The 21,288-nt window shown below is 42.0% G+C and overlaps 1 protein-coding gene across 2 annotated transcripts in view; it reads left to right on the top strand.

Moving 5' to 3' along the window:
• PRPS2 (phosphoribosyl pyrophosphate synthetase 2) overlaps window positions 1-20,684 on the top strand; it is a 28,023-nt gene extending 7,339 nt beyond the window's left edge. The window contains exons 3-8 of one of the 2 annotated variants that reach the window (XM_040266464.1): window positions 4,247-4,345; window positions 5,365-5,489; window positions 11,025-11,198; window positions 12,107-12,266; window positions 14,091-14,192; window positions 20,198-20,684. In XM_040266464.1, the coding sequence (XP_040122398.1) occupies window positions 4,247-4,345; window positions 5,365-5,489; window positions 11,025-11,198; window positions 12,107-12,266; window positions 14,091-14,183 (651 nt within the window). In that variant the 3' untranslated portion in view covers window positions 14,184-14,192; window positions 20,198-20,684. Of the gene's footprint in view, window positions 1-4,246; window positions 4,346-5,364; window positions 5,490-11,024; window positions 11,199-12,106; window positions 12,267-14,090; window positions 16,626-20,197 lie in introns of those variants that run through there. The other variant, XM_040266465.1, reaches the window with a different exon arrangement.
• Window positions 20,685-21,288: the final 604 nt, after the last annotated feature.

The raw sequence follows: 21,288 nt of genomic DNA, 5'->3' as shown, positions 1-21,288 counted from the left end.
CAGCTCCAGCCTGTCCATCATTTTCAAATTCAACAAAAGCGATGTCAACTCCTTCAGGTGTGGTTTCCAGACTCTTCTGAACACAGCTTAGTCAGTGAATTGCCCACTAAAAATTTGATCTCCAGAACCGCATTCTGCACTTGAAATGTGACTTAGCATATATGTTAGAAAGGGTCAGCAAGCTTTTCCTGTGAAGGTCTGCATGGTCTCTGTGGTAACTACCAAGCTCTAGTTGTATGCCAGAGACAGGATGTAAATGAATGGACACAGCTGTGTGTCTATAAAACATTTATTTATGGACATTGAATAGCAGGTAATTGCCATTGCCATGAAATATTGGAGTGTGTGTAGTATGTGGGGAGGTGTGTGTGTATGTGTCTTTCACTTTGTGACTTGGCTTTAGCTTATGTGTAGGTCCCATCTGCTCCAGTGAGGCATATGACCTCCCACGTATCATTTGTCAAGCTGCTTTTATTCCAGACTTGATTTGCAAGTTTTATGTGCATTTTTAGCTGCTAAATTTAAATTGATTTCTTTTGTCCCCTCAGTGTAATCTGTTGTCCTAGCTCTTCCTCCCATTTGTGCGTTTCCATGGGATTATTCAGCATCTTCATTCTTGTCTATGTCCTAGAGAAGCTAATATTCTGCTACCATCTCTCTTCTACATAACAGGAGGTTTAGTAAATTCTGTATTCTGCCATTTGTCATCAGATTTTCCTTTTATTTCTAGTAGCCTTTGCACTTGGCACTAAGATATTTGATACATTCTGCTTTTTCAGTAAATTACTCCTTTTATTATTACTTGGCCATCTCCCACTGTGTTAACAGTTTGAAACCCTAGCTGGTTTTTTGTTTTTTTGCTTTGTGTTTTTTACCCTAACTTTCTTTTTAACTGATACAAATGCTGAGACACCTGCATTTTTTGTTTGCAAATATCTGATTGGCAGTTACCTCTTGTTCCAAGATTGTATTTTCAAACTTTGTTTCTTCCATTTGATCATCATGATGTAGAGACACCAGCAGGGTCTGTGTGGCTGATCGCCTGCTCCCACAGGGGGTGTGAGGTCACTCTTGGCCTCTGGCCTCCACTTGCCATCGTGCTGGGCCAAGAGCCCTCCAGAGCCCCCAGTGGGCTTAACTATCCCCTGAATCTGCTTTGTCCGACTATCTCTTGATCCACCTTCCATTGTTGGACATTTAGATGGGTTTTCTTGTGGAGGCCATTTTGAACACCAGTTTCTTTCCTTTCTTTCACTGTTACTTAGTCACTTTGCTGTCGGTACATTTCTTGGAAACAAAATGGTGGGCACTTTTCTTTTCTACCTCAATCAGACAATCCCACGACTTTCTGAACTTAACCACTGGTAGAAGAGACAAAGTGATCACTGTCAGCAACACAGAAGCAAGGCCACGATAGCAGTTGAGAGTTAACACCAGTAGTAGCAGAAGGAACCCAGAATTCAGAAATGGTACGCTGTATTGTTGGAGAAAAACTGATAGCAAAAAAGGAATCACAGAGGGCTGTTTTTCAAAATTTTCAAAGTTATGCTCTATTTTCAATGATCACATTGTTTCTTTTGATTTCTTAACTGGAAAAATTGAGGACAGTTGTGCTGACACAAATTCTATTATCTTGTCCATTTTTAAAGCTTGTGAAGTTTATGCTTTTTATCAGGGCAGCAGCTAATATGCTGAATGAAATCTGGACTCTCTGGAGAATCTTTGTCCAGACTGGTCTGGCTCACAAAATATTTGATTTTTAACCATTTAACCTTTGTTGAAATCTCATACTAATATTTTCTCTTTCTTGGCCATAAGTCAGTTAAAACTTGTGAATCATTTTTCTTGCAGAATGCAGTTGGGTGTTAAGGCAAATTGTGAAAGATGGTCTGAAAATTAACTTCTAAAACAGAGTTTGAAGGAGAGCAGAAAGTATTGATTTAGAAATTGCTCCTGTGCTCTAAGCTCTCAGAAGTAAGAATGGCTTGATGCCGTGGAGAGACAGAGGAATCTTTTTGCAGGTTATCAACTTAGAGGAAGTTGATCAGCATAGTGAATCGCATTCCCAGCGATGGATTTGTTCTTTTAATTACCCTGGAATTTTGTTAAACTAAATAACTGTCTCAGTCAGTGAGGTGAATGACTAAGCCTTGGAAACTCGGTGTTCTAGAGATCCTGTTATGAAATATTTATTGAAGAACTGTCATATGCAAGGTACAGAGCTGGGGTTGCAGGTGATGCAGAAATCTACAAAACCAATCCTTTGCGCTCGAGGGACACATAGTCTAGTTGTGAACTATGCATTCTACGTAAACTATCTTCTGATGTCCATCTTTAAGCAGGTGGCTTACGGTGGTCCCACGTGGTGGGGGCCAAATGCTGTGTCCCTTTATAACAGACAGATCATTCCTCTCTGGAATTCTCCAAGTGCCTTAAAGTTTGGAGATTGGAACCAGATCTGGGGGATCAGACATACAGGGTCTGCAGAGATGGGGGCAGATTAAGGGTAAGGTGGGAGTGTGGGTGTAGACAGCAAGGCTTACAGTGTTCTCCAGAAGAGGGAGAGAGGGGGCCCAGAGCCCACTCTGGGGAGGACCCCTCTTTGAGGCTGAGGGTGCAGGGCACACCACTTCTAAGTAGCTAGAGCCACACTGGCGGGAGGGCTTTTTATCTTAAGGACAGTGTGGAACAGAGCAAGGGGGTTACATGATGAAAAAACCTGAGTGAGTTGAGCAAGTTGAATGATTCACAAAAAATTAGAAAACTATTTCCCCATCATCTCACTTTCTGGAAACATTTACTGTTAACATTTGGGATGTTTCCTCTCATTCTTTGTGTGTGAAAAAAAAAAGTGTGTATGGGAGGGGTGTGAATTATCATAAAATATAATTTCTTTTTTTAGAAAAGAATGATACTAGAGAAAATAAAAGTAATCGGTTCACATTTTGATTTAATTCCTGTGTATGTTTTTACAGAAATATACTGTGTGCGTGTCTGTGTATTTAACAGAGATCATTTGTTACTATTTTGAATGAAATCTTTCAGTTTTGAGATATAATTGAAACTTACATAACATAACGTTGTAAGTTTGAATTAAATCTTCTATTAAGCTTACATTTTCTTTTTTGTTGTATGTAGGAATGCTTGGTTTATAGCAAAGTACTGAACTCTTTCCGTAGGCCTAATCATGCCTGTATAGTCCCTTGGATTGTTTTGATGTGGGCAGAGTTCATGTCCATCACTTATGGTGTGGCACTATGAAGAACTTAGCTACCTTCAAGAAGATACAGTGTCACACTGCGGTCTGTTTCTCTAAATATCAGCTGATCCATCACCTTAAGCTGTTCTTTCTTCCTTCTGGTTGTTGTTGAACTCGTAACAGCCTTTGCTCCTAGCTGTAGTGCAGAAACTCAGCTTTCAGGACTGGCCTTTGGGGCTCTGAAAATGTAGCCCTGCCTCCCTTCAGGTATCCCCTTGCACTGCATCCTGGCCCACAGGTAGCCACACTAGGCTTTGTCCGTCCCTGGATGTGAGTGACCTCTCAGCCTCCATGACGTCACATGGGCTCTTTCTGCACCACTAGTCTCCATCTCTGCTGGCCTCGCCTTAAGAAGCACTTTCCTGTACAGCCGTGGTGGATTCATGTTGATGTATGGCAAAACCAATACAATATTGTAAAGTAATTAGCCTCCAATTAAAATAAATAAATTTATATTAAAAATTAAAAAAAATTAAAATTGCTCAGTTGTGAACTTAAAAAAAAAAAAGCAGCACTTTCCTTAGAGGGGCCTCTGACAACTAATGTCTGTTGACTTCTTGTCCTTCATGCTATTGTCTGTCTGTGTCTCTCTGTCTCCCTCTCACTTTCTCTCTCAGTACCTTTTATTCTACCTAGTTGTCACAATTGGAATTACATAAATTGTGATATTATGTGTATTTATCTTTAATTATTTGCTTCTTTGATATTTGTTTTCTGTATCCAGTGTCGGGCATACTGTCTCCCGATAGTAAATAATTAGTATTTGGTGAATAAAACTGGGATGAGTCTCTTTTGCTGTTATAACTTTCTTTATTAAATAATTTAAATTACTAAATTCAAATTATTGAGGAATTAAATTATTAATGTTACTTCTCTTCACGTGTGATAACGCATCTGTGATTCATCTTTCTCCTGTAGATCTCAGTGGGAGAAATCTGGATGTCACTATCTCTCCCTTATTATAAAAGTTGTGCCTTTGTATTTTAGAGCCGTGCTCCGATTTCAGCAAAGCTTGTGGCCAATATGCTCTCTGTTGCTGGAGCGGATCACATCATCACCATGGACCTGCATGCCTCTCAGATCCAGGTTCCAGCATTTTCTTTGTTCTTGGTTATAGGGAAGACTTAATGCAAGTGGTTAAATCCTAACTCTCTGTTAGGTTAGTTTTCAAAGGAGGTAACACTACTTGTGTTTTTCAGTTTGTATATGGCGACTCTCTGGGATTTTCGTCTTTTTTACCGAACTTAGATAATTTAACATTGATATCGCCTGTCTCCACCACCACCTTGCCTCCACTCACTTTTGGAGGAGCAGGAATGGCTTCTTGGTAGTAAACTCTGTAATTCTACCTCAACTTCTGCCAATAATTTGAATGGGAGAGTTGTTAAGTTTTTAAATACTCTTCATAACTTAGTTTCTTCATCTATAAAACAGGCCAAATTACAGTATGCCTGCCCTGCAGTATAGTGAACTGTGAATTATTTGGCTTACAATAAGGTGCTTAAGATTTGCTTTAAGCAAATCTTTCCCCCACTGATCTACAAAGCCAGTCTCCTTTTCTTAGAATAGAGGTGATCATAAGGTAATAGACCATGTCCCCAAAGATACCAGCTGAACTGAAATCTGCTTCTGGAACATATCTGTCTTTTGATTTAATTCCATTTGAATTAAGAAAAGAGAGTCTGTACAGACATAAAAAAGAAACTTACAGTTACCAAAGGGAAAATGTGGAGGGAAGGATAAAATATAAAATAGATACAGAACAAGAACCCACTGTATAGCGCAGGGAACTATATTCAGCATCTTGTAGTAACATATAACAGAAGAGAATCTTAGAATATATATATATATATATGTCTGAATCACTTTGCTGTATACCTGAAACTAACACAGCATTGTCAATCAACTATACTTCAGTTACAAAAACATTTTTAAAAAAGAAATACAATGTATACTTCAATTGAAAAAAATATTTTTAAAAAGAAGTAAAAGGGGAATCTGTTGAAAAGGCTTCTTTTGAATAAAAAATTCTAATTTTATTTCATGGCAGAGAAGATCTTTTAAAAAAAGCCCTGTTATAACGTGACACCCACTTCTCTCCTTAGGGCTTCTTTGATATCCCCGTGGATAACTTGTACGCAGAGCCTGCAGTCCTGCAGTGGATTCGGGAGAATATCACCGACTGGAAAAATTGTATCATTGTTTCACCTGACGCCGGGGGCGCCAAAAGGTATTGCACAGGCTCAGGTGGTACAAGGCAGGTTTCTGGGTTTGCTAACTGCTTTTTCCTTGCTGTATGTGTTAGGTAAGGAAGCATGTCTTAAATGACTTACCAGTTTATTTTGCAGATGACCAAGTAAGTAGCCAACAGGCTTCACCTCCAGAGCAGAGAGCTGTCATCTGTAACATTTCATCACTCACGAAAGAAAAAAAAAATACACATAAACATTTATTTTCAGCAAAGAGTGTTCTGAGTTTTTAAAAAAACTTTTATTTCTGATGATAGAAGCCATGAGTCTAATTAGAAAATAAGGCTTTCACTTCACAACACAACTGACCAAGCTCGGCCTTCTTACTACAAACACTTAGCAATGGAAGCCAAAATAAAACAGTTTTAAAATCCCTGTCCACAGAGCAGCCTGAGAGAAAGGGAGATGAGTGAGTGAGTGAAAGTCGCTCAGTCGTGTCTGACTCTTTGCAACCCCATGGACTATAGAGTCCATGGAATTCTCCAGTCTAGAATACTGGAGTGGGTAGCCTATCCCTTCTCTAGCAGATCTTCCCGACCCAGGAATCAAACCGGGGTCTCCTGCATTGCAGGTGGGTTCTTTACCAACTGAACTGCCAGGGAAAGGGAGATACCTGTGGCCAAGAAATAAAAAAAGGCTGAGAGCTGTGCTCAGGGTAACCTGGGTGATGGATCAGATCCAGGAAGAGACGGGTGGCTCGGCAGACACTAGTGCCCACAGGGGAGCCTCAGGAGAGAAGGGAGAGGGCAGGGAGAAAGGTGCCACCTGCGAGAGCGCCAGCCCAGGGTCTATGCCACGGCTGGATGTGTGGTGGGATTTGCACTTGCACCCTGGTGTGGGGGTCCCAGTGCTGGGAAGATGGACCCCAGGCTGCAGAACGGCAGAGGGAGAATTCCACAAGCCCAGCTGTTCAGGAAATACTCCCTGCCGAAGACCACCTCGTGCGATAAAGACCACCTGATGATCCAAGTTAGGAAAGCGAGAGGGTGCAGCCCCCGGAGAGCCTGTGCTTGCAGATGACTGGGTGGCAGGCAGCCCACCTCGTGGGGCCACAGAACAGTGCTAGGCTGGCAAAGGAGGATGCTGGCCAGAAACTGGCTTGACACTGAAAGCACCAGAGTGCAGGCCCACTGAATGGCCTCAGGAAGGGTACTGAGCAGTCAGCAGAGACAGTTGAGGATCAGGGTGAAGGCGGTGGAACGCCGATTCGATAGGGTGCTGTGCTGTGCTGCGCGCCGAGCCTCCAGACTCGGTCCCCGGATAGAAGTGCAGCTGCTTCTCTGGTGGGGAGAGGGCTCTCTGCCAGGAAAGGCGAGGTGAAGAGAGCTCCGTCCTCAGACTTGTGTGGCCTTGTCTTTTCCCATCCCAGCTCCCTTCCATTTGTTTTTTTTTATTTTTGGATGAGGTGAAGTCTTTCCAATAGCATTTGGAAATGCTATCTAAACATGTATCTCCCTTTTTATTTCACACAGATGATAATACACTGCACATACTTCTTCTCTGTGTTTTTTAAAAACGTGTTCCACCTTAGCAAGCATTCCACAGCTGTGCTCCAGGAGCTCGGCTTTCTTGGTTTTTGTGGCTGGGTAAAATCCCAGGGATGGGGGAGCCTGGTGGGCTGCCATCTATGGGGTTGCACAGAGTCAGACACGACTGAAGCGACTTAGCAGCAGCAGCAGCAGCAGCAGCAATAGGCCCTTGTGTGTAGGCGTAGGGATTCCTTTAGCCAGTCTCTCATTCCTCTTGAGTTGGTGCTGTTGTTGGTGTTCTTAGGCACGTTCCTGCAGCATGACACTCACTTTCACGTTTCCTATACATGTGCAAGTAGTGGAAGTACAAGTGTCCCTAGAACTACTGTCACCAAGTCCAAGAGCATGAGCTATTTCGGTTTTGATGGACAGGGTCAAAATTGGGTCTTTCAAAGAAGATAAAACATTGGGATCAGCAGATAAAACTACTGTGTATAAAATAGACAAGCGAGAACCTACTGTATAGCACAGGGAAGTGTATGCAATATCTTATAATAAACCATAATAGAAAAGAATCTGAAAAAGTGTATATATATATATACACATACACATATGTATTACTGAATCACTTTGCTGTATACCCGAAACTAACACACCATTGTAAATCAAGTATACTTCAGTTAAGAAGGAAGAGAACAGTTGACATTCCCGACTATGCATGTCAGTGACTTCGTACACAGGTTCATTCGCTCAGCACTTGATCAAACTTCTTTTACTTTACAGATCAGCTGAGTGGTACAGAGCATGTCTTCCTGTTAATTCCAGTTGCTGTGAATAAGGTTGAGCGCTCTTTCCAGCATGTTTATTTTTTGTTCGTACCTTTTGCTTGTTCTATCAGCTGGAGGCCTCTTCCTCTGGTTTGTTAGAAGTTCTATGCAGGCAGGAAGTGACATCTTTGCTTCTCTGTGTAGCAAATAATTCAAGTTTTTCACTTCTTGTGTTTTTCTTCTCTGCAAGACTCTTAAAACATTCTTATGTAGTTATGTTTATCTCTTTCAAATTATGGCTTCTGGGTTTATGAAAGATTCACCCTTAACATTTTTCCTCTCCTCTGATTTTACATATTTTAAGGGTTGCTTTTTTCCTTTTTAATATTTTGATTTTTCTTCCATCTGAAACATGTTTTGGAATAAACAGTGAATGAAGAATCCAAGTTCCCCTGTCCCCAGCTATCTAGATTGTCCCCAAACTGTTAAGTAATCAATTCTTCTCCCTTTGACTTGAAGTACCATCTTTTATGATATGCTGGGTTCCCTCATGTACTTGCTAACCCCTGCTAAAAAAAAAGAATAATAACAGAATCAGCTAGCTAGGCCAGCAGCAAGATGTTGTTTTTGTTCAGAGCCCCTTCAGATCAGTTCCACTCAGACTACCCTGCTGCTCCCTCTCTGCCGGGAAAGGCAAACTTTTTAAGGGCGTGCATTTCAGAGTTCTTGTCACCTCTGTCTTTTCCCTTAAATTTTTGCTACACATCTCACATATCCTGGAGTAAGCTGTTCCCCATCCAACAAAATAGCCTCGCAAGTAACACATGATACATGCAGTTGACATTATCTGTGACTTATTTGCTTGATGTGATAAGTTGTTTTTCACATACACAGATAAAAATAGGTGTCTGAGAAATTGGGACTTGCTGTAGAAAAAACTTTGAAGCTTCATTTGTTTCAGGTAAAACTTAATATCACCACAAGAGGTCACTTGTGGGTAGTCTTTGAAGCTGAGAAAAAATACACCTTAGGAAGAAAGCATGCCACTGTTGAGATGGTCAGTATTCACATAAAACTGGTTCGGGAAGTTGCACTAACTAATTCAGATTTGCCTTTTTTTTTTTTTCTTTTTCTTTGGTAAAGACTGTAATGGTGTATCCAGAAGAAATAGAAATCAAACTATGTATTTTTGTTGTTGTTCTAGCTTTTTCCACCTGAGATTTCTGTATGATACCCTGTCTCAACAACCATATGTTAGGAATAGGCAGTAAGTCACAGCTGTACACCTGGAAGAGAAGCATTGGAACCTGTGGAGAAATAGGGATATTGTCAAAACCCTGGAGCTTTTTTGCAGGAATGGTTTCCCTGATTGTCTGCTTCTGACGTTACCACTGGGTACCTGAAGTGGCTGGGGCTCCCCACTCATGTTCCATGCCTTCCTCTGTCCCCCTGACCCCCACCCTACCCACCAAACTGCATAGCTCAGCTTCCTTCCCACTCAGGCCGCTGCACCCCCTGCTGGTGTGTTTATTCGCTGGCTCAGGAGAGCAGATCACCTGGCAGACATGTGAACACAGGTGATGCCACCTTCAGCCCATGTGGTGGCACGTCCCCGTGTAAGGCTGTGGACCTGGGCCCTGCTGTACCGAGGTCTTCCTGACCCTTACATAGAAACAAAATTTTAATATATATGCTCATACGTAAGGTGTTCAAGAGGCTTTTCTTGGCAAAATCTGTCTTATGTTCTGAGAAACTAGCTTTCCTTAATTGGAGTTTAAAGGGCATATCTTTTATGAAATTGGCATACAGAGAGTAGTATATATATGTTTTAAGGCGATTATGGGGCAAAATTTTTGTCAGCTTTCAAATTCTATTAGGTATACACACCTCTATGTATATAATATGTATAACTTTTTCTACCACAGTTAAAAATGATACCAGTTGTTGAATGTTCTCGGAAACAAACAGGGGTAACCCGTGGTACACAGTCCCCTTCCTGCTGTCCTCTTGGCCCCAGAAAGTGGGTTCTTCTCAATGATTTGGTCAGGCTCTACTTGGTCACCATTTTGGTACCAGGACTTAAGCATCCAGAGGTTGTATCCTCTAGTCACTGCATACTAAATTGGGTTGTGTCTGAGTCTGTGTTTTGGTCCTTGAAAAAATTTTTTTTCAGCTGCATTGCATAATAAGAGACTGTCATTTTAAGAAGTGAAACAGGATATTTCATGTTCCCTTATGTCAGTGGGATTATTTTATGCTAAGTTTGATCATTGAAATCTATTCTTCACAGGAAAAATGTAGAATGTCCTGGGCTCAGCAGCAAGCCTAGCCTGCCAACTTCTCCTTTAGCCAGTTCAGGCCTTTCAGGGCTGATGACTTTGAGCATTTGCTGTAGATGGGCAGAGGCCTAGACTGTGATTACAATCTCAGAGGCCTCAAGTGTAGCCAAGCTCTTTGTCATAAGCCTGCAGCTTACGTGGCTTCGCTAAACAGGACTTTGTCCCTCATGGCTGCTCCCCAAACTAAGCAGTTAGAAGTTTCTAAATAATTTGCTTTCATTCGGGCCTCTGACTTTAAAAGATGCCCATAAACACCAACCTGTTGAGTGTCAGGAGTTTTAGACCGTGGTCAAGGTGCCCTGGCTTTCTTCCCGAGCTGCCCTCAGGCACAAGGCCGTGTCCTGGCACATTCCTTCCTGTCGGTTGCTTAACACATACCCCACACCAGTCCCGGCTTTTCAGGCGAGGCCTGATTCCTGCATTATCTTGAGTGGGGCTGGTTACAATAGTCCTAAAATACGGCTGTGAAGAGCACAGTCTTTTTTGTTTCGACAATATTTGACACATCTATGATTTTTTTTTCTTATTTTGTAAACTGAGAGTTTTCTAATGTAATTTTGGGAATGTGTTTTCAGATTTCAGCTGCAATTCTTTTCCTTCTTTTCCCTATGTATCTTTTTAACTTTTAATTTTATGTTGGAGTATAGTTGGCTAACAGTGTTGTGTTAGTTTCAGGAGGACAGGAAAGTGATTCAGTTATTTATTTACACGTTTCTATTCTTTCTCAAATTCTCTTCCCATTTAGTTTGTTGCATAATATTGAGCAGAGTTCCCTATGCTATACAGTAGATCCTTGTTGTTTATCCATTTGACATACACCAGTGTATACGTGTCCACCCCAAACTTCCTAACTATCCCTTCTCCCCAGCCTCCCCCCCACCCCCCGCAATAACCAGAAGTCTGTGTTCACTAAGTCTGTGTTTGTATATGTCTCTGAGCAGGGTCACATCAATTGCAGACAGGTTGAACGTGGAGTTTGCACTGATTCACAAGGAGAGGAAGAAGGCGAATGAAGTGGACCGGATGGTCCTGGTGGGCGACGTGAAGGACCGCGTGGCCATCCTTGTGGATGACATGGCCGACACCTGTGGCACCATCTGCCATGCTGCGGACAAGTATGAGGGTGCTTCTGGACCCTTCAGGAGAGTGCTAGGCCATCTCATGAAGAAAGGAGAAGCATCAGCTGCTAAAAACCAGGCTCCATCCTCCTAATTATTACTGATTGCTTAGTAGTGGATTTTCAGACCGAAGTCAATTTCTAGGCCCATTTCTTTTTGTCTTGGTAGGGAAAAAACCATGGTCCTTTATGGCCCAGTGTTCCTTTTCAAGGTTTTACTTGCAGTGTATTTTTTAAAAAGTTCAGAGAAGATGCTTCTGAAACTGAGCACAGAGGGGAAAAGATAGTCTTTTGGCCTCTTCAGGCCCTCCCTCCCTTGTGCTCGCTTTCACTCCAGCTTTCTCAGCTGTGGGCTTCCAGAGACTTAGAGCTGGGCTATCCTACCTAGGAGCCGCTGCCCACCTGTGCATGGCTGCAGAATGCATGGACTGAGATGTGCTGGGAGGGCACAGTGCACAGTAGGTTTCTAAGACAGAGCAAAACTAAGAGTGTAGAATAGCTCACTTTTTTGTATTGATTGTATGTCAACATGTGACGTTTTGGCTTTGCTCTTTTAAACCTGGGCAGTTTTGTTTCCTGGGAGACATTTGACAATGTCGGGAGACATTTTTGGTTGTGACAACTGAGGGGAGAGGTGTTGCTATTGGGTAGAGGCCAGGGATGTGTGCTTCACAACAAAGAATTGTCTGGGCCCAAAGCCAAGGGTGATAATCCCTGATGTAAGGAAATACAAAGTGTTTGGTCAGCACATAGCTTAAAAGATCATGTTTTAGACTAATAAATGTGAGTGAAATTGGTTTCATGTTTTCCTATATGGAACACACTATTGCTTCTGAATTCACACAAAGGGGAGAATGTTTCAAGAATATTTGTGTGCACTTGACTTTTTTATCTTTTATTTTATAGACTACTCTCAGCTGGAGCCACCAAAGTGTATGCTATCCTTACCCATGGGATCTTCTCTGGGCCAGCTATTTCCAGAATAAATAATGCTGCCTTTGAGGCTGTTGTTGTGACAAACACTATTCCCCAAGAGGACAAGATGAAACACTGCTCCAAGATTCAGGTACTGGCTATACTGCTGGCAGAGCCATGCAATGAGACACTGAGCTCACATCTCGAAAAATAACATTGCATCTTGCAGGTGTGACCCCTTGCTAAGGCAGATGTTGGCAGAGGTTGTAGCTTCCTGTAATGGGAAGGTCTGATACATGTTAGATATCTGGGAAAAGCTGGGATCAGCAGAGGTCAAAGTTATAAATAGTAAGTGAATAAAGCCACAGTAAAGACCATTAAGAAACAGACTGTGCTAAAGCTAAACAGAATTACCATCACCAAGTCTGCCTCTAGGATTATTCCCCCGAATCTGAAAATGGGTGTTCAACAAAACCTTGTACACAAACATTCATAGCAGGCCCTAGTTGCAGTAGTCAAAAGGCGGAAATGACCAAACTGACCACCGCCAGTTGAACGGGTAACCAAAGTGTGGTCTCTTCATACAGTGAAACATTCCTCGGTCTTAAAAAGGAAGGAAATTCTGACACATGCAGTAACATGGATGAACCTTGAAAATGGTATGCTAAATGAAAGAAGCCAGTCACAAAAGGACAAATGCTGTGTGATATTTAAACTAGATTCCACTTAACCTGAGAGCCCTAGAGTAGTCAGATGCATAGAAAGGGGAAGTAGAGTGGTGGTTGCCAGGAGCGGCATTAGGGAGTTAATGTTTAATGGGTGCAAGGTTTCTGTTTGAAATGATAAGGCTGTATCAAGGGTTTACTCCTATCCCTCCTGACTTGGGGGCCCCCAGAGAGGTGGCAATGATTGCTGTATACCAGTTGGCTTGAAATAAGTCGAAGGGTTTGAATTCTTGTTTGGCCTCTGTAGCTTGGTGAACCTTGGCAAGTCCTTTCATTGCTGGAAGCCTCCATTCCTGTCATTAGAGCATGAAGACGGATCAGAGTCATCTGCCTTGTGATTTTTCATCTATCAGAGAGCAATGCAGTTCATTTGGCCCCAGGAGATTTGTTTAAAAATGGTCAAAATAGCTTTGCCTTAGATTTTCATGTCTGATTCTCAGTAGTTGAGAGTCAGTAAATTAAGGCCCGCAGGCCCAATCCAGCCCACCATTTGCTTTTGTAAATAAAGTTTTATTGTAACACAGCCATGCCTATGCATTTATGCATTGTCTGCTGCTGCTAAGTCGCTTCAGTCGTGTCCGACTCTGTGCGACCCCACAGACGGCAGCCCACCAGGCTCTGCTGTCCCTGGGATTCTCCAGGCAAAAACACTGGAGTGGGTTACCATTTCCTTCTCCAATGCAGGAAAGTGAAAAGTGAAAGTGAAGTCGCTAGTCATGTCTGACTCTTAGCGACCCCATGGACTGCAGCCTCCCAGGCTCCTCCGTCCATGGGATTTTCCAGGCAAGAGTCCTGGAGTGGGGTGCCATCGCCTTCTCCATTGTCTATGGCTGTTCTAATGCTGACCTTGAAGTTAGGTGATTACAGCTGTATTGTTAGATGCTATAGTATCTGTGTTTTCAGAAACCAAGAGACAAAAATCTTCCATGTGATGATTGAGGAAAAATAATTTAAAAACAACAAACACCCGAAGAAAAGGATGTCTCTGGTTAACAGCAGCCCTGAACAGCCTTTGAAGTATCTACACTGTAAAATCTCACTTCCAGGATCCCTCACCCAGGACTGTACTCTGAAGACAGGCACAAACTGTCCTCTCAGAAGACGTGCATGTGGGGTGGGGGTTTACTAGTAGCACATCTTATGTGCTGGAGAAAGCTTTTCTAGGCTTTCTGGCTTCTATGTTTCTAATTAAACGTCACTGAGATGTCCCACTTTCCTCTCCCCTTGTCTGTCTTTTCACTGGTGTTTAGGTTATTGACATTTCGATGATCTTGGCTGAAGCGATCCGAAGGACCCACAACGGTGAATCTGTGTCTTACCTGTTCAGCCATGTCCCACTGTAAAGATGTGAGGTGTGGAGAAAGCCTGCTCTGGCTTCTAACTTGCGTGCATTTGTCTGATTTTTTTAGCTTTGGGACTGAGCAGTTATGTTAATGCGAAAGCATCAGGTCTATGTATACTCCAAGGCCACTGTTTTCCCCCTCTTAAAGATCTCGACCATTTATTTTCACTTTAGTGGGGAGGGCAGTGGTTATTTGATCTTTTAAGTGAACAATCTTAAAGGAGAAATGTTTTTGTTACCTTGACTTGTTGTGATAAGTGACCTTTTTCTCCCCCCTTTGTTCTGTCAGTACTTTGAGGCCACAACTTTCAAGTTTATAATTTCATTGTGGAAGTTCATAGTTTAAGAATTTCGGGGCTACCAAAGGTCACTTCAGATTAAAGCCTTTTTGTAAATATAAAATGATAATGTCTATGGACATTTGGGTGAAACCCTGTAGAAAATTAGTCTTTCACTTTTGAGTGAACCTTAGAGAATTAATAATACCCTGAATTTTGAATATTTGTTTTTAGTGGTCAGGTTTCCAGGAAACCATTTTAGTCATTATGCTTAATTAGGACAAAATGCATCAATAGCTGAAGATGGCCACTGGCACGTTTATTTTTGGTAAACAATAGACACCTCAGAAGCAGTGTATTTTTTTATTGCCACTTCTGAAAAGCATGACTGTCACTTTCATGAAATACAGTGTTCTAAAATTCCAGAAGTTTGTTCAGCAATAGATCTGACTGAGAAACTCTTGAGATAATCTCCAGGTTCAGTCACGTTCAAGCTCTGTCCATCCGGATGCACCTCATGTCCTGCCGTCTTGTTTTTTTTTAACATCCTGTTTTTAGCTCTAGCTTTTACTCTTCCTTTTTCCCCAAGAGTTTCATGTTGTGGATCTCCACCACAACAAAGACTTCTTTCCTAAGTCCTCTCAGCTTTACTAGTCCCATCTCTATTTTTTTTTGACATGATAAAAGGGTACATTTTTGGTGGGTGCCTCCAAATACACGTTTAAACATTATTTCCTTAGTGGTGACCTCGAGGTCTTTGGTCTTTTGTAATCACAAGTAGCAGACATTCTAGGCAATAGATTATTTTAGCTAAAGCTGTTACATAGGTGAGAAGGGCCTACCAAATAAAGGACAAATAGGTAAGCATTAGTTGCTCCATGAAGTGAATGTTCAGTGGTGGCCCAACGAGATGGTGGAGGGAAGAGAGCTTTATTCACAGGTGACCTTTGACGGCTCCTGAGTGAGGTGCTCCCTCCTCGGTGGCAGGCAGCAAGCAGCAACTCTGAATTGTACTAAAGGCACGTTGGTGGACAACCAGCTGAGTGCTTCCACCCACAAAAAAGAAAACATGCCTACATAGACAAAGCCCAGGAAAAAGAAAAGTCTCCTCCTCCTGCTGGATCTCAAAACTCAGAGGAAAGTCTTGGATCTAAATTCAGTGGGTGGAAAAATGAGGTCTCTTTAAATGATTAACAAACCTGATTAGCAATCTTTAAGATTTCAAACTTCATCACAGCAGACGTTAAATTAAAGTTTTAAAAGATTGTTTTAATCATTGCAGAAACTAGTACCTTAAAATGGCTGAAGTCAGCTATGCGATATGATGGACTCTATCTAGACATAGTTGATTTGAGATATATAAAGAGTCTATTGAGATGTATGTAATTTTTCTTTTTGACAAATGAGTGATAATCTGTATTTCTTCAATTTCTGTGGAATGAAAATGTAGTTATGAATGCACACAACTAGACATCTTGGCATCCCATCATAGACACGTTAACAGTGACTAAAACCAGTTGATTTAAAGCAGTGATTTCATCGAAGATTTAGTCCAACACATAGATCTAAATGTGTTATAGAGCTGACATATAATTTTAAAATTCATTTTCAAAAATGATATTCAGATAAAGATATTAAAAAAGTGATGTTGTCATTCTCTAAGAGCTGATTGTTTCCATGGTTATTTAGTTTCACTTTTGTATTTTAAAGTACTTCTGGTACATCTGTCAACTAAGTAGACTAGACTTAGTCCTACGCAGTGACATTTGATGGTCCAGTTCAAAGAAAGAGGATGAAGACGGCCTTGAGAGCTGCTTAATTTGAGCTCATGCAATCCCTTGCTGCTCGTGCAGAAACATTTCAATGAAACCACCAAACATACTGGTTCTGTCCAACTCTGCTGAATGGCAATTGACTTGGTGTACATCTAGCCAAAAAGGGGATCCAGAGAAATACGAATATACCAAAGTTGCTCCATTTTCAACTTAAATTACATCCATCAGCTTCAAGAGATTTGTATGATAACTTTCCTGTGGTAGAGATGTCAACTAGATTCAGGAACTACATCATTTGCAGTGCTTGTATTGCTTTAGAATATAGGATTCGAAGATCTTCCAACACTGTACTAAAAGATTTCAATAAAATCATGCTCCTTTTTTCTTTCATACCTTGTATAATCATTATGGAGTAATATGTTTTGATGGAGTAACCTTTTGTTTTTTTAATGGGGTACCTTGAAGTGTTTGGTACAGCATGGCTAGAGCCCAGCATATAAAATTATAGAAAAAGCAGAAGTTCATTGAAGTCAGCTCTTCTCCATTTTGAAGGTGTTTCTGAAGAACTGGTGAGCAGTTTCCTTGCCCCAAAGCATAGTATCTGGGCCACTTAAGAATTCTAGATGTTTCCTATAAAATTGAAGACTGCACTGTGTGTTTTCACATCAAAGTAGTGGTGTTCATAGTTGGAACTGATCAAACCTAAATGTAGGCCCCTTAAAAGTTTTTCACATGCTTTGATTTCCGAAGCACCAGGAAGAGTTTTGTTCTCACATAAAACAACTACCTGTTCTATGATGCTTTAAGTTACTCTTGTGGGGACAAAGTAAATTTCTAATTACGGTTGTCCCAGGAAAGCTCAGCTTAAATGTGTGGCTAATGCTGAGAGTGGCACCATTCTGTCTTAAATGGTGCCAGTGAAATACATTCCCAGTTAAATATAAAGAACTAAAACTAAGCCCACTGCAGAAGATCACAGTTTAAGACAGAACAGGATAGAATGTACTAGAAGGGAGGAAGAAAATTGAGAGATGGAAATATCAAAATCACTTCACCAACTTGCCAGTTTCACTTCATTAATGCTGTCACACTTCTTCAGAAGTGTTTGATTTCATGTGGTGGGTCCTATCCAACCCACTGGCTGAGCTCCTGGGTGAACGGGCTAAAAGTCAAAGGGGAAGATGCAATACTAAGGGGTTCAGAGGATCAAGTGAGGCTGGGGAGCTAAGAAGGAACTCTGTGAAGGGACTCTTACCGATGGTACATCATGGTGGGATTTTCCAGTACCAGTGGCTGTACTCCAGCGTGGACTGATGCAGGACAGTGTAAGGTGTTTGGTACTTACTATGGTTAAGTGAGGATAGCCGATGAAGATGGAGGTCGGGCCAGAACATACTACGTTATCCTTTGTGTGCACTGCACGCAGAAGTCAACAGAGTTGCTCCTTTTACTGCAGATCGTCACCATATTGGTTTATCTCCTGCACCTCAGGAACACAGCCCTCCACCTTTCCCCTTGCCTTCCAGAGTCCACGTTCTGGATTGGTTTGCTCTCCTGAGCTCTTGATTTCTCTTCTGAAAGAGCGTGAGGCTCAGAACCCTCCACTGCTTACTAGAGTTAACAACAACAGAACCTTTGGGAGCTGGCTAATTACCCCTCTATGCTTCAGTTCCCTTGTATGTGAAATGGGATGATAGTAACTCAGAGGAGGTGATGAGGATTAAATAAGATGATACCTGTAAAGTGCTTAGAACTGATTGTTTTCTACCTTAACCTCAACTTTGTAGAACAGGCATCTTATGTCTTCCCCCTGAAAGAATCTAAGGTATGAAGAAGCAAGATTTTCATGCACTTTGTAGATGCTAATCTGTGTGCCTGTGAGCTAGTCACAAACCAGCCGGTCACCCAGGGGTACATCGTCCTGGCATGTGATCATCTCCACCAAGGGTGGCATCTCGTGATGACTAGTGGTTGTGTGTTGAAGATTTTTCACTGGGCTGTAAAATGACAGGAATGGATGCCATGTAGTAATGGGAATGGCCAGTTGAGGCCAGTTACAGCCTCCTGATGCCATTCACTACCCCAACATGAAAAAAAAAAGTGTTGTCCAATATAAACAGCGATTTTCACCATTTTAAAAGCCAAGTCCTCTAAGAAAATTCAGACGAACTCATTCTACAAGACCGATAAGAGCAAAGCAAAAAATGTGGTGCAGTGGAAAGTGCCCTATATTGGGAGTGTTGCATTCCGGGATCTGGTTCCTGATATACCAGCAAGCTGTGTGACCCGGGGAAAAGGTTGACAGCCACTCTGAGTCTGGTATCTTTGTGAAAATGAGGAGGTAGATGATTGGTCAAGTCCCAGCTATTTTAATAGGCTGTGACTTCCATGCTAGATTTAGCTGGATTGTTTCTACTAATTGAAGGCTGTGGTACTAATGTAGCAAAGATGATTCCTTCCCCATCAGGTGAATAGCATGTTTGGGCTTGCAGGGGACTTGCTCAGTGTTAGCTCTGGAAGTCCTACATCCCAGGAAATCCTGCAGTCCTGGGCATGCCAGGTTGGTCACTCGAATTCTCTTTCTTCTGACGTGGATGGTTCTGGATCCCCAGCATCACCTTGGCTAAAGGAAACCATGCTCATGGCTCTGAACTGGCTTTGTGCCAGTTGCAACAAAAAGGAGGCTATATGACAAGCCTAACAATGTGCTAGTGACCTGTGGCATCACAGTTTTTTAAAAAAAAAAACCATTGTCAATTACCTGTAGAAGCTGAAGGCTTTAGTCAGAAGTAAAAGAGGGACAAAGGGGTACTCTTTTAGGAAAAATATTCAAGGTCTGACTTGACTGCCAGTCCTTTGGCAGAGCTGCCTTTAAAGCTGTAAGTGACCTTTAGAGACCCTGGGGAACAGTCCAGGTAGAAGGCAGAAAATCCCAAATGTTCACTGACAGACTTCACCCTCCCCTGCTTTGAAGGGAGTATTCAATGTAGTATCTTCCTGCCTCAACGCCAAGACTGACCATGAATTACATAAAAATAGTGAGGCCTTAGACTGAATTTGTGTCAGATCATCAGAGTGATCCTTTGGGAGCACATTCACATATGTTTGCTATAGAATGAACTCATGGGAACTTCCCTGGTGATCCAGTGGTTGAGACTTCACCTTCCAATGCAGGGGGTGCGGGTCTGATCCCTGCTTGGGGAATTAAGATCCCACATGCCTTGTGGCAAAAAAAAAAAAAAAATCAACAACAGAAGCAATATTGTAACAAATTCAATAAACACAAGTAAGTAAGTAAGTAAAGTCAGTCATGTCCAACTCTTTGTGACCCCGTGGACTGCAGCCCACCAGGCTCCTCAGTCCATGGGATTCTCCAGGCAAGAATACTGGAGTGGGTTGTCATTTCCTTCTCCAGGGGATCGTCCCGACCCAGGGATCAAACCTGGGTCTCCCGCATTGGAGGCAGACGCTTTAACCTCTGAGCCACCAGGGAAGCCCCATACTAAACAAAAAAGAACTCAGAAAGTGCCACTGAAACTCATCCAAGGAACCAAAGAAGGGTCCCAAATTTTTTGAAGTCTCAGAATATCCTGTTTTTAGGACCAGATCTCTGGAGCAACCTCCTAAAGTACTGAAAGGGACAGACCCCACTCCGCGGTAACTGTGCACTCATTTCCCCTGATGGTTTTCATAGCCTACAAAGAGCAGCACGTGCATGAAGACACAACTCATGGACAATGTCTTGTGAATAAAAGAGCACATGGAGGACAACCAGTTAGCACAAGAAGGCTGGTGTTTGCAGTCAGTAATTCCTTACTGATTTGCATTGGTGCCGCCATAAATGGAGTCTCAACCTTTGTCACTGGAGATGTTATACTTGTGCAAGTTATAGGAACTATAATCCATCTGAGAAATATGTCTTACTTCTCTGTGTTTTGACTCTTAGGAACATTTCGTTTCAGATGGATGTCAAAAGGAAGATTTGTATCTGGAGTCCTGTGGCCTGCCTTGATGGTTTCTTCCACCGGCAAAGTGAAGAAGGGGTCTCACACTTACCCGTTCATTCTTGGTGGAGCAATTGCTAGAAGATCACTGTGTTAGGATGGGCTTCTGATGAAAGTACCAGATAAATGGAATGCGTCATGGATTGTTTCATACACAGGCATGTGATGCGGGCAACACGGAAGGATGATCGCCTCACCCTGGTAGACATGATCCTTCATTTGGAGCAAAGGCAGTGCTGTGGGGTGTTTTTCTGTTTGTTTTTAATATTGTTGGTGTATTTTTCTTCTTTCAGTATTGTAAAAAAACGAATCTGCGATCAGAATTGTTTATGTTGAGCCTACCAAGATGCTCATACCCAGCATTACATGTAAACAGAACAAAGGTAAGCTTGTTTCAAAGGTGCATGACTACATCTCTACCAGGTGAAAAAGCTGCTTTAAGATACTCTGTTGTTTTCATAGCCATTTCTGGTGTGCTTCTGCTGCTAATCATTTTTTCTGTGTGTTTATTAGCTTCTTATGTTTAGTACGTATTTTCCTCAGAACCAATTTTAACTTCAATCAATGTCCCTGATGGAAGCATTTCAAGATGGGGTGGTGGAGGGAAGCCAGATGTACAAAGGAGCACAGCCTTTCTCTGGGGTCAGACACCTCCCCTCAGGGACAGAGTCTCTCTGCTTCTGCCCCTCTTCATCCCTCTGGCCATTTCCTTTTGCCTCCAGAAAATCTATTTCTTTTCTTTTTTGAGGGGGTGGGGGAATTGCATATATTTATTAATTTAAAATTATTTTTATCGGAGTATGGTTGATTTACAATGTGTTAGTTTCAGGTGTACAGCAGAGTGAATCCGCTGTACATATATACATATACATGTACACACACACACACACACACACACACACACATATGTGCTTCTCTGGTGGCTCAGTGGTGAAGAATATGCCTGCCAATGTAGGAGAGATGAGTTCGATCCTTGGGTTGGGAAGAATCCCCTGTAGCAGGAAATAGCAACCCACTCCAGTATTCTTGCCTGGGAAATCCCATGAGAG

This window comes from Oryx dammah, unplaced genomic scaffold (assembly GCF_014754425.2).
Source record: "Oryx dammah isolate SB20612 unplaced genomic scaffold, SCBI_Odam_1.1 HiC_scaffold_23, whole genome shotgun sequence".
NCBI classification, from domain to species: domain Eukaryota; kingdom Metazoa; phylum Chordata; class Mammalia; order Artiodactyla; family Bovidae; genus Oryx; species Oryx dammah.
The sequence above is the reverse complement of the archived record's forward strand: the minus strand, read 5'-3'. Positions and strand labels throughout refer to the sequence as shown.